Genomic DNA, 16,259 nt, shown 5'->3' on the forward strand with positions numbered 1-16,259 from the left:
GTACTAACAAGCTAACAAGAAAAAAAAAACCAAAGAGTTCTCACCTCCGCTTCATTGGGATGCATGTCCCTAAGGAACCAAAAGCACCTTTTCAACCCTCCAAAGTGGCACATGACACCACCCACCCCGCTGGTCCCACACCAACAAAACTAGCATCGAATTATAACTTGATAGATCCAGCAGGAGGCATCCATCTACTTTGTATAAATTGAGATTTTTTAATCTACTTTCCATAAAATTCAGGCATTTGTAGCAAGAGATGGTGTATATTGTTTACAAATGACATAGTTTTGATTGACAATACGAGGGTGTAAACACAAAGCTAGATTTATGGAAGGGTGCTTTAGAAACTAAAGGATTTAAAATTAATTAGACTAAAGCAGAGTATATGGAGTACAATTTTAGTAACAATAGGAGTGAAAATGAAGAATTAGTTAAGATTGCTTAACAGGAAGTTTCCCAGAATGACCACTTTTGAGTCTTGGGTCGATAGTTCATGAGAGTGGAGAGATTGAGAAGCTTGTTGCCCATAAAATTCAAGTTGGATGGAAGAAATGGGATCATCATGTACCACTCAAATTGATAGGGTAATTTTATAGGATAGCTTTAGGGCCTGTTTGCTTTTCAAAGAAATGGGAAATACCCGGGTAAATGGTAATAATTATTTCCCTCCGTAGCCGCCGCACACTTCCCCGTAACTGATTTGACAGCCTACTTTTTGGAGGTAAAAGTAGCAAATATTGTAAAACATTTGTGGGTCCCACCATGATGCATATCATATATCCACACTATTCATCCATTATGTCAGATAAATTTATGATATAAGCCAAAAAAATGAGGCATATCCAGTGCTCAAGTGGACCACGCCATAGAAAAATGTGAATTAAATGCTTACCGTTAAAAACTTCTTGGGGCCACTGTTTCTTTTGGTATGAGCCAGTTGAGTGTTGGATCTAACTCATTTTTCTCCTCATATCTCAAAATGTTGTGATAAAATGGATGGACGGAACAGATATATCATATACATCGAGATGGGGTCCTAAAATGGCCACTACTACTTTTGAACCGGTTTCCAAGAAGTGAAATCCCCCCTGAATATTCAAACAGGCGAAACGGTAATAATCACCCATTTCCAGGGTATTTACCTTTTCCCGGTGAAACAATGAAAATCAAACAGGCCCTTAAGACCAATCATGCTTTATGAGACAAAATGTTGGACAATTGAGGAACAACATGTTCATAGGATGTGTAGCTGAAATCAGGATGCTGACATGGATGAGTAACAAGGTGAGGAAGGATAGAATTAGAAATGAATGCATTTGAAGGAACTTAGGGCTAACACCAATGATGCAGGACATGTAAATTAAATATGATATGCAAAATTTCAGGCTTAAGATCATACTAATTTAGAAACAATCACAAAAATTCCACACCCCACATAAAGTTAAGCATTCAACAAGGGGGATCTACAAGGGTCCAAGCCTACACATGCTAGGGATGGATTAATTAAAAGTATAGACCAAACAATGATCAAAGGAGAGTAGATTCATCCACACATGCAAAGGATTATTTCCCCAATCCAAGAGATTCACATGTTTCAATTCGGGAAACCGTACGGTTGTAAAAGGGAATAGAACTTGGGATTTAGGATAACCTAGGGTCAGTGTTAGGGAAATAAGACGAGAGAGGAGTGAAATAGATGAGAGAGACGAACCTGAGATGTACCACACGTGTGGACAACAACAAGGTCCAGACGCACGTGCGTGGGATCCTGCCCGCACGAGTGCGGGGCCCACGAACCCAAAAAATGTCAGCTTGGGTCTGGTCGGCCAGGGGTGGGCCACCCACACACCAAGTTTCAGGTTGATCCGACGTCCGGTCTGCGCACAGTGCTCCGCCGAAGTTTCAGCCCTCCTGCAGGGCTTGATTCTGCAAATCTGCTGTAGAGGAAGGATTGGCTGCAACAAGAGGTGGATTTGAAGCGTGGACGGCTATGGGAGATGATGAATATTAATGGTAGGAGATGGGGGCAGTTTGAGATGGGTGTAGCTTCGCACCACGGTAGTTAGCCCTTCGAAGAAGGGAGGGTTTCGCACCCAATTGGATTTCCACAACTCAGAGAATTAGAGAAGCAGGAAAACGCAGAATTTTATTCATAATATTCAATGACAAAAAACCTATAAGGAGTTGCCTATTTATAAGGAAAACTTATACCCCAAAAGTCGCGTCATGTGCGCACCTTATTACTTAGAGACGAAGTAACAAAAATAACAACTAATCAAAGCAATCTAAACCGTCCATGATATTCCTAATAACAATAATAAGTAAAACTCAAAGTACTAGATCATCTAGAGTAGTGGGCCACAATCATGAGATCCAATAGTGGGATTCACATGACGATCGAGTCCACTCCAAGGAACTAAAACATAGTCCTTTAACTAGGAGGTCCTCCCTAGACATCGTCATCGATCCAAATCGATGGTGGGGCCCTCCTCCTCCTTGCGTATGTGCGTAAGGGGGGCGTGCATGTGCGCGAGATGCCCCCATCAACCAATAGGTAATAAGATGACAAAAAGTAGACTTACATGGTTTGGTCATGTGCAACAAAGACCAAGAACTGTGCCGGTTAGGAGTGAATTGGTACAAGTTAAAGGCTCTAAAAGGGCAAGGGGGAGGCCCAAAAGGACGTGCATGGACATAGTAAGAAAGGACTTGATGACCTATGGTCTAACTGAAGGTATGACCATTGATAGAGTGGCATGGAAGAACATGGTACAATTGATATTCAAGAACAAAAAAGCAGTAGAAAATAAGAAAAATATTAAGAAGAGAAAAGGAGAAACGAGAAAAGAGGAGAGAAAACGCGTGGAGAGCTTGGATTAGTCTATCAATGTGATAATTGGAGAGCTTGGATTAGTCTATCAATGTGATAATAGGCTAACCTATTTCTATTTATAAGAAGAAGGAAATTACAATAGTGCCACTTGGGGTAAAAAGACTAAAATACCCCCTCACAATATAACTAAAAAATATCTCTACACCCCCTTAAAATTGGAGCATAGATATCAATCATGCTCAACTCATCAATAATATGATGAAGAGAGTTCCGACTAAGAGACTTAGTGAAGACATCGATCAACTATTCCCCCAAGCAAACAAATGGTGTCTCAATCTCCATATTAGCTACCTTCTCTCATGTAAAATGGCAAGCAACCTCAATATGTTGAGTACGCTCATGAAACTGGATTACTAGCAAAATGAATGACAACTTGATTGTCACAATATAATGGAATGTGATTAGAAGAAGGATAGCCAAGCTCTTGTAATAGTGTCTTAAGCTAAATAAGCTCACTAGTCACACAAGCCATCGCCCAATACTCAGCCTCTACAGTGGATCGAGCAACAACTGACTACTTCTTAATTTCCAAGTGATAAGATTGCCACCCACAAACCTACAGTAACTAGACGTAGACCACCGATCATGAAGACTATCAACACCGTCAACATCAGAGTATCTAGAAATGTGAAGATGACCATGCCTATGAAATCGTAAACCTTTGCTAGGAGCCAATCTCAAAGAATGAAGAATCTGATAAACCTCAATAAGATTGGCAGTACAAGGAGCATGCATAAATTCGCTGATGATACCCATCAAATATGATATATTAGTTGTGCAATAGTCAAATAAATGAGATGGCCAAACAAACGACATTACATACCAGCATTAGAAAGAAGATCGCCTTCATCATGATCAATCTTCTAATTATCATCCATAAGTGTAGCAATAGGTGTACACTCAAGCATACCAATCTCTAATAATAGGTCAAGAGCATATTTCCGCTGAGAGAGGACAATCCTAGGCTTGGACCGAGTAACCTCAATCCCAAGGAAATAACGAAGAAACCAATATCTTTGATCTCAAACTACATCACAAGGAAAGATATGAGATCAACAATACCCACAACATCATCACTAGCCACTACAATGTTGTCAATATAAACAATCAAAATTATAACACTAGTGGAGTGACAATAGACAAAAAAGAGAATAATCAGCAATGACTGCAAACAAATCCAGAAGAGCTCGGCTAAACTTGTTAGACTATGCTTGAAGAGACTACTTAAGACCATGGATGGGCTTTTTTCAGACGACACAAAAAAATGTGAGCCACTACTCAAAGTAAACCCTAGTGGTTGATCCATATACACCTCCTCCGCAAGATTATGTAAAAATGCATTCTTCACATCTAGTTGAGAATATGGAACTTACCAATCATATGAGAAGTGACTCTGGAGTCAATGACCTAGGAGAGGAGAGATAAGAGGACACATGAAGTGCAGTACCTGACTAGTCTACAAAAGCTTTAAAAGTAAAAGCTGCATGTTGAATGTGAAGTTACATCAAGGCATCATATCTCTAGGGATATAACAATAAAATCACCTGAGATACGCAACACTTAGTGCACTATAGAAGTGGCCTGAGTAGGATGAGAAGTCCCAAAGTTGGTAATAACACTAGCTTGATAGGCTTCTACCCATTAAGGGTGGCCAATAATATCCCAACATTGGTCAAAAATATGATTCGTGCCGCCACAGTGAATAGAAACACAAGTAGACTGATCACAACCATTGCTATGATTACCACAGACACCACTATCGCGATCGCCTGTGTTAGTATCACGGTCCTTGCCTCGACCACCACGACCGACCACTACCATGAGTCCCCAGACTAGGGGTTCTAGTGTCAGAACTCAAAGGAGATCGATCCTCAGGTGTGTAAGAAGATCTATCCAAAGCTATAGGAGAAGCAAAAGATGAAGTAACAACCCTCCGAACAAGAACATAGACAACAACAAGAGATGGGAAGGGCTTTGTAACAATATGATCATGAATGCCCCAATAATCAGATGAGATCATAATCACGAGTGAAATGAGATGGAAGAGGGTAATAAAGGTCTGACTCATCTCACATACCTCATAGTGCATTGAAATATTCCTTCAGACTTCTAGAATCCTATTGGAATCTACAAATATATGAAATTAATTTATACACTTAGGATATGTTACGAGCCTATGGATACATGTCCCAAATAGTATCTCATATCTTCTTGGCTGATGTCAGAAACATAATTGAGTTGTTCACAGAAGGCACATACTATTGAGCAACCAAGCTATAACTTGATAATTCTCCTTAGTTCAGGTCTTGAATTTCTCTTCCTCTAGACCAGGAGCTTCATCCAAAATATAGGTGAGCCTTTCCTGACCTCTGAAAAATAACTTAACTGATTGAGCCCATTGCAAGTAATTGTTGTCATTCAACTTCACAATTATGATCAACAATGTATGTGAATAAGAAAACCTCATAATCATGCCTTAAGAGAATTTGTCTTCCATATAAGCACATAGACTCAAGGCCAATCGCGCACAACACCCTGTTGGAAGCCTGGAAGAAAAAATCAATCCACAGGAACACTTTAGGAGCCCAAGTAGACTAGACAAGATCTGCACATACACCACAGTTACAATATATGTCCTTCCACTTCAAAACCCAATAAACAGTCCAAACAGCAAAAAAAGGATGCAATCATACTCCAGTGCATCAATTAGGCTAAAGGAGATCAAATAGTGCTAAACACATGGATATACACAGATCGAATGGTGTATATCTTGAAAATAGAAGAAAACCCCCCAAAAAAAGCAGTTGATCTAATAATAATTAAAAAAAAGGATCGATCTCCGTTAAAACTCAAATACTCCTTCAAATCACCGAAAAAGGGGGCTGAAAATATTCTCTCAGAAATCAGCCAAATATAAACCAAACAACTGGTGTAGGGCATGGTTTGGGAAAAACCCAAAAAATGGAAGCCGAATCTAGAACTGGTAGTGAAAACTCTATAAATCCTCAAAATCGATACAACAAAAGGCTATGAATGACTACTTCGGGAAAAAAATGATCCACCCTGTGTTGGATTTACTGCGAATCATCAACTGATTTGGAAGATATCTTGAAAAATCATTATTTGGGGCCGTTTTCTGCTAATGCAAAGATCCGTACAAAGCTTATCTCCAATCAGTCTACAAAATTCTACAAAAAATCACCATGATTCATCTAAAATCTAGATTGTTCAGATCATGCCCTTCTTGCTCTACTATGTCAGTATTGACAGTACAAATGCTGAGGTCATCTGTAGGGATGCTGACATCAGCAAGGCCCTGTAGCAGTGATCAATTTAGAAATCTGTAGAATTTCACTCTAATCCAAGTTGATATTCAAGAACCAAAAAAAGGAGAAAATAAGGAAATGATTAAGAAGAGAAAAGGAGAAATGAGAGAAGAGAAGAGCCGAGAAGTAGGGAGATTGGATTAGTCTATCATTGTGATAGACTAATCTATTTATATTAAATTACAATAGTGCCACTGGGGGGTAAAGAGACTAAAATACCCCCCTTACAATATAACTAAAAATCTCTCTAGAGGTTCATGTAGTCAAACCCAATTAATTGAGATAACACTTAGATGATCATGATGAAAGATTCTGAAATGGTTCTAATGGAATTTTATAAGACAGAGTTCACGTTTGCATAATTTTTAAGTTGCATATGTTCGACTTTTCTGATTTGGTCCCAGCTGAGTATAGATAGCTTTTTTAGTTGTTTTTTTTTCTTCTTCTTTTTTCTTTTTTTTTTCGTCGCTCAGATTTGCATAATTTTAATAAGGAAAGGATCCAATTCTAGAAGTTCTGGTATTCCACTATGCTTTTGAGTGAATCTTGGTTCCAGCTGAGTTTGGATAGCATTTTAAAGTCTCTTTCTTGAAGTTGCATAAATTTAATCACCTTCCAATTCTACAAGTTTTGATATTCAAGTATGCGATCAAGTAGAGTCAGATTTTCTCAATCACCTTAATGCCATCAATCTGAAAACCTGGTTTGTATGATCTTATTCTTTGCGCAGACTTTCCACCACCGAAAGATGGCAAGGCAATATCTATTGGTGCTGTCTTTGGGATTGTAGCGGCAGCATTATCCTTTGTTTTCTTGGTTTTGGTCATCCTCTGGAAGAAAGGCTGCCTGGGTGGCAAATCCTCAACTGACCAAGGTAGAAAGAAATCTACCATATTAGATCTTAATCTAAAACGGAAAAGTCAGTAATGTCATATGACTCGCGCTTGTGCTGCTTGTTTATGTTTTTCTAATAATTAGTTAATCTGGCACTGGAAGTATGCCGTTTTATTAGCAAGCTCTTGAGTACCTAGTGTTGAAGTTGATGCCTGGCTGAATTAGTCAAATCTGGTGTTTCATCCCTTCAACATGGGAAATGATATGTTCAATCTCTTTGTCAGCTGATTATAATGGTTGAACTGCCACTTCCTGTTGACAGCTCTGTCAAGAAGGTGGGATATGCATGCACGTGTAGTAAACTCCAATGCTTGATGAAGAACATTACCACATGTGGTTAAACTACCAATATGTCTCTGACTAATATTGGGTGAACATGCTCATTGATCTGGGTTGTCCCATTAGAGACCACCTCTTCAGTGGACACTGCCCAAAATTCAGATTGATTGGACGACCTGAACCATGCAAAAAGTAACCCCCGATGTCCACTAATTGGACAGTAAATATCATTTTAGCCTAAAAGGTTGAAAAAATATAGAATTAATTGTACACTTGGTTCACTTTATAGGCTAATTTTTACATGGTTCAAGCATGGGGTTTCGGGCAATAATAGCCTTTACAAGAGTTGGCCATTCTAATGGATGGCTCAGATCAGTGAGCATGTTCATTGATGAGGTTTGGTGTAGGTTAACACCCTTCACCAAAGCAGTGAAGGTTACAAAAACCATAAGGAAACTTCCCTTCTAACAAAAGACCGAAGATACGATTATATGACATTTACATAATTGTATATTTGATTGGTATGCAACATTTAACACTGGATATTCAGAAACAAATATATCATGCAGTCCTTTGTATTCTGGTTTTGCTTTTATACTGAAATATAGGGATAAAAAATTATTTCAAAATTTATAGTTCATGTTATATCCAACTATAAAAGACCATGATTTTCTTTAAAAACAAATGGGAAAATTAGTATGTATAAACATATTGTCTTAAATAATAAAATATGGCGGGAATTTTGTTATTTTCAATTTTTGTTATGTTCATTTTTATTCGTACCCTTTTGGGTCTTCCTTTCTTGCAGTTGTCCAAAGAGCAAAAGGGCTAGCTATTTTATGTATGATAATGTTAACAAAACTAAAACTGATTCTCATCAAAGTGGCCAGGTCCAACATGCCATTATACTTTGTCTTTGTTTCAACTCCCGGCCAGTGTTCTTTGTATGTTGGAAAGGATTCACAAGGAATTCCTTTGGAGGGGATCTAAAGATAAGTTTCACCTAATGGGCTGGTGCAAGGTGCGAACCTATGAGCAAAGGTGGAGTAGGTATTAGGTTTCTAAAAACAATGAACATAGCCCTCTTAGGGAAGTGGCTATGGAGATTTGGTGTGGAGGTTGATGGCCTTGAGGGCGGTTGGTATGCCAAGTCCTCTTCCCTATATAGTTCCAGGCAAGTGGAAGGCAATTTTCAGAATTGTTGATTTGTTTAAGAAAAAAGTTGTTTTCTTAGTGGGAAACAACTCTTACATCCAATTTCAAGAGGATATATGGTGCTTTGATGGACCTCTCGATAAGTGTTTCCTTCTCTGGCTCGGATTGCAATTGATAGGGAGGCTCCAATCTCCCAAGGCTTTGCCTTACTAGGTGATAAAGTGTTGTGAGTTCCTCCTTGTTGCAGGAATAGGAATAATGACGAATGGGCGCTGAAAGGGATCCTTTAAGGGTTTCAATTCTTGCGGGTGCTCTAAGACAATTGAGGAGTGAAAGAAGAATGGTCATCAATCTTGAGGTAGGATCACTCGAGATTCTCATGGGCACTCTAAGGCAGTAGATCATTATTGATCCCAAGGTAGCATTTCACGGGATTCCCATGACTGCTCTAAGGCAAAAGTTCATGCAAGTCGTAGATCCAAATTGGGCCAGAGAAACTCTTTTCTCTCATCTTGAGGGCGGAAACCTCACAAAGTGAGTGTGAGGGCGAGGGCAAGGGCTTTCCTCTTCTTGAGTCTCTTATCAGCCTAGGTCTAAAAGCAAAGGTGCTCATAGGATTAATCATCAGATCTTAAAGGGAGTCGTTTAATCAAAGCACCTCTCTCCGACATGTTAGTAGAGTCTCCACCATCTAGATGACGGAACTGGAGACGAAGTTCCTTTTGGAAGATCGAACCATCGAAGCTCATCATCTTCTCACAAGAGAATCTTGGCGAAAGTTAAAAGTAAAATTGATGAATCCCGTAGCTCCCAATCTCTTGCAGTGGACGAAGGGGGGAAACCGGAAGAGTGGGTTAGGGTAGTTAGAAAGAACAAGAAGGGAATCAATCCTAGCTAAAGTTAGAAATTTCGAGACCTTCGTGCTTTTCCTACCCTGTTCGTCAATTACTTTCCAAAGGAGTGGATGGATATCCATTTCTCTCAGGTGCCTCATGAGGTAGGAGGCCCCAAATCCTTCAAGCAGGCTATTCTTTCTGGAGACCCTAGTAGCCGACAGAGGACCTCTGTCGCCGGAGCAAAAAGCATTGGGACAACTCCACCACAATCTCAAATTCATTGGGTATGGTAGGAGGAATCCTTGCAAGGGCCAACCTTAATGGTCCACCCTTAAACAATAGAAGCAGCTTGACAAAGTATGCAATGGACCGGTTGCTTGCCTTAAGGAGGGTGCCATATCTCTGACCTGAAGGGTTGGTTGGAATACTTTTATAGAGTGGGGAAGGAAGATAAAATAATGAGGGCGTTATCCCCCTCGGTATGTTGGATCTTGTTGTACGACCCCAAGTGTAGGATTGCGATGTAGTAATAACTCAGTGAGACCGAGATCGTTCCAGAGGGACTAAAATTGGTTCGAACACTTCTAGTTCTAACAAGAGGTTTGGGTTTTTAATCCGGGAAATAAAAAGGGTTTAAAACAGTGATTAAAAGTAACTAAGGTTCCAGGAATCCCCAATTAACAAATTCTCACAGTAATTCGTCTAATTCAACTTAATAACTCAACTAGAATCGAATGAAGATTCATTCTAATTGGAAAATAAATCTATTAATTCTATACACAATTCCCAAAAAAGATAGATGAATCGAGATAGTTCAATTTCTCATGAAAATCTAGACAATTGATCACAAGGAATCAAAAACATTTGTTGTACCCAAAGTTAACAATATATCAATTGATTTTACAGAACAATTCCTTCTCCAAGCTAAGAATTCAATCAACACAATCTCTATTCAACATTAAAAACCGTTAAACTTGAATTAAAAACGAATTAACTATAAGAATTCATCAAGAGGTTCATCCCTAGCTAAGAGATTAGCCTGGCATGGCTAACATATTAAAACAAAAACAAAACAAAACAAAAAATAAAACTAGAACTGAAGGATTCGAGGAAGAAGAACAACTCTGAAGAACTTCACCCTAGCTCTCTCTCTCTCTAAACCTTAGAATATTTCTAAGAACATCTAAAACAACACCTTATATAGATAGGAGCTCCAAACTTTCACATCGACTTTGGAAAATCGTGAACTTTCACAGCAACTACCACCGTTGATTGATGTTGTCGATTGATCGACAATGATTGAAGGGATCTTCGATTGATCGAACATGTTAAAAAACGTCCAGCAAGCAAATTCAAAATTTTGTTTCATTATCGATCGATCGAACCCTGCACTTTCGATAAACCAAAAGTGGCAAAAAATAGTCCAGAGTTTAGCCAGAAATCCGAATTTTCTTGATACTTCTGCCGATCGATTGACATCGATCAAAGGTTGGTCAATCAGTCAAACCCTCTGCTCGAGTGATCAAAATGTGATTTTTTCTTTCAATTACTTGATCTTTGGCCTTTTTCTTCAATTCGGTACTTGATCTCCTTGATTCATTGGTACTTTAAATATTCAACTTCAACTCCTTCAAGCTTTAAATCATCGTTTTATGCACATATTCGACTTAGACTTTGAAATCTACCTACACATCAAAAACATATCCAATTAAGTCACTTTAACACAAATTTGCTTGGTAAAGCACTATGAAATAGGGGATAAATATGCAATATTTAGGACTTATCACACCCCCAACTAGCATTTTGCTAGTCCCAAGCAAAACATGCGAAAGATTTTTCGAAATCCAACATAAAAATCCTTTTCAGAAGATCAAATCTCATATACTCGTATATCCTTAGACCAACCCAAACAACTGAATTCTAAGGCACAAAGCTTCCAAAGAAAATGTCAATCTAGATCCTAGCATTATCAGAAACAATTCGTCATGAGTTCAGAACACTAATTGCCTAATGGAGAATTCCAAACATAGAAAACCATGGTGCTCAGTAAAACTCGGCTTTACATCAATAAGGAAATCAACTCACAACTACCTAAAGTGAGCATATCAACCAAAGCACAAAATCAACCTTCACTACTATCCTTTCCAAAAAATTTCACATTGACGGCTTTCACTCTATTTCTTTCTTTTTATCTTTCTTTTCAAATACTTCTTTTTATTGTCCATATTTCTTCTTCCTTTTTTTGTCTTCTTTTGAAGGACAAATTTCTTTTCATTCTCTCTGTTTCTTTTTTTTTATTTTATTTAAATAGGTAGCCCTTTTCGATGTATTCTTCTTTTCTTTTTTCTTTTTTCTTTTTTCAACACAATCAAGGTTCATCAGGCTTGGTTCTTTTACACTCTCAAGCAATCATCATGTTATCACTTTCAATATCAAAATTTGTTCTTTATCAATGTAAATCAGATGTGAATTATGAAATTCATTATTTAACAATGTTTACAATTTCCATTAGAAAGTTACTAAAAAGAACTCAACTGGATTTTTACAAATATACCAATTTCTAGACTTCAACTTCACAAAACGAAGTGCTTTATCATTCCTATCATTCAAATTACTTTCAATTCAACATAAATAAACAGAAATCAATATTTTATTTTATTTTTTAGCCCAAAAACATCAAAGATCCAACTAATTGAAGAATTTTCCAAGGAAAACCCAACCCCCAACCTAAATGATACATCGTTTTCAATGTAAAAATATCATGCAATGAAATCAACATTAGAGCAATAGAAATATAATCAAGTAGAGGGTAGAGAGTACTTGAAATGAGGAATACATGAAAGCTCTTGAATTTCTCCTAGTCAGCGTGGAAACAAACTCAAACTAAAAAAAATTAAATAACCTATCCAACTAAAGAAAATAACCTATGAAAAAGGGAAATGATCTCCATCAGACTAGGAGATACAATGCTGATACACACGATCTTTTAGAGGTATGGACACATCCTCTAAAGCAATTCTTTTTACAAAAGACTTCAATCTCTGTCCATTCACTTTGAATACATTGTCATTCTTTGAGTTCTCAATTTCCACATCCCCATATAGATAAACAGTTTTCACAGCAAAGGGACGGGTCCATCTGGATCTCAGCTTACAGAGAAAAAAATGAAGGCTAGAGTTGTACAAGAGAACTTTCTGGTTTGGGTCAAAAGATTTCCTGAAAATGTTCTCATCATGGAACACTTTCATCCATTCTTTGTATATTCTCACATTGTCATATGCTTCATTCCGGATTTCTTCTAACTCAACAAGCTAGAGTTTGGCGTAGTGTGCTTGCTTTATCAATGTTAAAATTGAATTTCTTTATGGCCCACTATGCTCTATATTCCAATTCCACAGGCAAGTGACAAGCTTTCTCATAGACAGGGTCTATAGGGAGACATTCCAATAGGGGTCTTGAATGTAGTAGAGTAAACCCACAACGCATCGGTCAGTCTAAGAGGCCAATCTTTGTGCCCTGGATTCACTGTCTTTTCCAATATTTGCTTGATTTCCCTATTATAAATTTCTACTTTCCCACTTGTTTGTGGGTGATAAGGGATACTCACTTTATATGTAATGCCATATTTTCTCATCAAGTTCTCGAATGACCTATTACAAAAGTGAGAGCCTCCATCGCTAACGATGGCTCTAGGCATTCCAAATCTTGACAAAACATTTTCTTTTGAGAACTGTAGAACTGTTTTATGATCATTAGTTCTACATGGAATTGCCTCCACCCACTTTGAAACATAGCCAACAGCTAGGAGAATATAAAGATATCCAAAAGAGGAGTGGAAATGTCCCATGAAATCGATGCCCCAACAACAGAAAATTTCAACAATTAGAATTGGGTTCAGAGGCATCATATTTTGACAAGAGATTCCTCCTAACTTTTGACATCGCTCACACGCTCTACGAAACTTGTGGGTGTCCTAAAACATGGTCGGCCAATAGAAACCACATTGAAGAATTTTGGCGGTGGTTTTCTTTATTGAAAAATGACCTCCACTATCAGTTGACAGTTACTGAAAAAGAGGATCCTCTCTCCAAGGTTTTGATTGGGTAATCCCTTTCCCGATCCGTTTTCTTGTTTGTCCGAAGGAGAGAACAAGTTGGGTTCTCCCTGGTTAGTCCATGGGGACCATGTTATCCTCTCACCAAAATCTTCAGTGTGACGATCAGTTGGGTCATTTGGATCAGTTGGATCCATTGATCATGATCTCCCCATGCTGTTATTGCTTCCTATCTTCATGTTGTTTCTAAGTTTCAAATCGTTGCTGACCATGATTCGCTGCAAAACTGCTGCTACTGCTATTTTCTGTTGATCTGGAGGTGTTTTGGCCTAGATCCATCGTTGTTGTTTCCTCGTCTTTTCGATTTGCTGAACTAAGTCTGAATCAGCGTCGGAATCCACATCTTCGTTGTCTGATCACTCGATTAGTGGGCAACATCTGTATCTTCATCGTCTGATCATATTTCATGCAACAACAGTGTGATAGTTTGCATCATCAAACACCATGGGGTGTTTTCTTTCCATGTTGGCCCAGCACTGCTGTTGCGCCATGAAGATCATGCATTGATTGCTATAGATCAGCATCAGGTGTCAGGATCGTGAGTTGTTGTGGCCCTTCTTCAATCAAACATCAGGAGCCATTTACCGGGGTCTCCAGTCTTGGTGTTGCAAATAATGTAACTGGAGTTGTTGTTGTTCCTCTAGATCAACATGAAGCCCGCTCGGTCAGCTGGATTGTAACCGTTGAAGAAAAAGAACATACTGAGTCAAAGTATGAAAAAACAATTTCATAACGGATGTTACGTAATGATAAAGGTGGGCACCGTTATGCATTACAGAACCGTAACAGCCGTTACAGAAAAAAAAAAAAAAGAAGAAGAAGAAGAAGAGAAAAAGGCCCTTCATGGCTAATGATGGGCCGACGTAGGTTTTTTTTTTTTTTTTTTGGAAAAAAGAAAAAGAAAAAGAAAAATAAAGTCGTAGCGGTAATGCAGTGGCCATTACAACTACCTTGGACTGAGTAGACAAAGCCAACGGGATCTAACGCAACATTTTACCATCTCCTAGATGCACAAGGTGCTACATCATTATAGACTTTCCACTCTAGACTAGGTGACTTGGCCCCTTTACATAGATAAGAGTCACAACCCATTTTTCCACAAGTATCCGATGTGGAAATAAACTCACAATATAATAAACATAAAACACAAGATAATGAAATGTTTGAGTATCTATTCTCAACCAGTGTTTTAAATATCGACGATATTGGCCGATATATCCCACGATATATCTTGTATCCCACCTATGCGATATGATATGCATAGGTAGTGCCGATATATCCCACCTATTCAATCTAGTGAACATTTTCGATTTTCAATCCATTTTTTTTGTTGTAAATTACGCTAAATCAGTGTCAAATGGTTATAAATCTATGATTATTCATGTTTTCTATGAAAAATCATGGATTTGGAGCTTCGATTTTGAGATTTAGGGAGATGGTCCAAGTTGCAGAAAATTGGGAAAAATCAAAATTTCTCAATTTCTCGCAAATCAGTTGCAATCTTTGTATTCAAACACAAAATCAAACATGTATGTAACTTAATCTAGTGATTCTTCTTTTGCTTTTGAATGTATTGCTTGTGTTTCCATACATGTCTTCTTACGTTTACAAGTTATATGAATAGACTTTGAATATACTTGCATCAGTTTAGTTGGACAACACATATATTAGGATCCCATACAAAGGAAACCCCTATTACGTGCACTTTTTTTTTTTTTGTAAGGTTTTGATTTGTATGTGTATTGATGTCCTTTTCAACAATCTCTGAAGTTTCATTGAAAAATTTGACCAATTTCCCAATTTTCCAATGTTTCCCAACAACAGCGATACATTACGCGATACAACCGATATATCCCATGCGATAACCGATATGTATCCATATCCCAAGGGTGTGATTCATTATGTGTAACGATATTTAAAACATTGTTCTCAACAGATACCCTATATAATAATAATAAGAATGATATTTGGAGTAATTCTTAGTATACTTGCTTGTCCATAATGGATGGAGGGCTTTATGGCACATGTACAAGATCCAGGACATCCACAGCTACGAGCCACATGGACATGCCCCGGCCCAAAGATTAGGCCATTCCACAATGGGACCCACCACGACCAGACCATAGGTTTCAATTATGCTTCTGATCCCATGTCTTGGACAACTTGCTTGTGGTTAATTACGTGCTGAATCAAATATGGGATTCATGTTTACAGTAAAAGGATGTCCAGTTAATAAACTTTCGACTCCTCTTTTTGGTGTACAGATCGTAGTGGTTTAGATCTGCAAACCGGTTCCTTCACCTTAAGACAAATTAAAGCTGCCACTGACAACTTTGACATTTCCAACAAGATTGGAGAAGGTGGATTCGGTTCCGTTTACAAGGTAAAATACACAAGCACCGGGTGTCTTGATCTACCATTGCCTTTGAACTGAATGTATTCTATTTCATCTCATACATGGTTATACATAAAACATCTAATTATTAACTCTTTAGAAAGAAAAAAAAAATCTAATTATTAATCCAATGCAGGGTCTATTACCAGATGGTACCATAATTGCAGTGAAGCAACTTTCATCCAAATCAAGTCAAGGAAACCGTGAATTTCTGAACGAGATAGGCATGATTTCTGCTTTGCATCATCCGAATCTTGTGAAGCTTTATGGTTGTTGTATTGAAGGAGATCAATTATTGCTGGTATATGAGTACATGGAAAATAATAGCCTTGCCCGTGCTCTCTTTCGTAAGTTCATTATTGTT

The 16,259-nt window shown here is 38.1% G+C and overlaps 1 protein-coding gene across 1 annotated transcript in view; it reads left to right on the forward strand.

Moving 5' to 3' along the window:
• LOC131246947 (uncharacterized) overlaps positions 1-16,259 on the forward strand; it is a 168,106-nt gene that overhangs the window by 29,173 nt on the left and 122,674 nt on the right. Inside the window, exons 20-22 of the mRNA XM_058247407.1 lie at positions 6,953-7,141; positions 15,765-15,883; positions 16,032-16,242. Coding sequence (XP_058103390.1) covers positions 6,953-7,141; positions 15,765-15,883; positions 16,032-16,242 — 519 coding nt within the window. The remainder of the gene's footprint in view (positions 1-6,952; positions 7,142-15,764; positions 15,884-16,031; positions 16,243-16,259) is intronic.

This window comes from Magnolia sinica, chromosome 5 (genome assembly GCF_029962835.1).
Source record: "Magnolia sinica isolate HGM2019 chromosome 5, MsV1, whole genome shotgun sequence".
NCBI classification, from domain to species: Eukaryota; Viridiplantae; Streptophyta; class Magnoliopsida; order Magnoliales; family Magnoliaceae; genus Magnolia; species Magnolia sinica.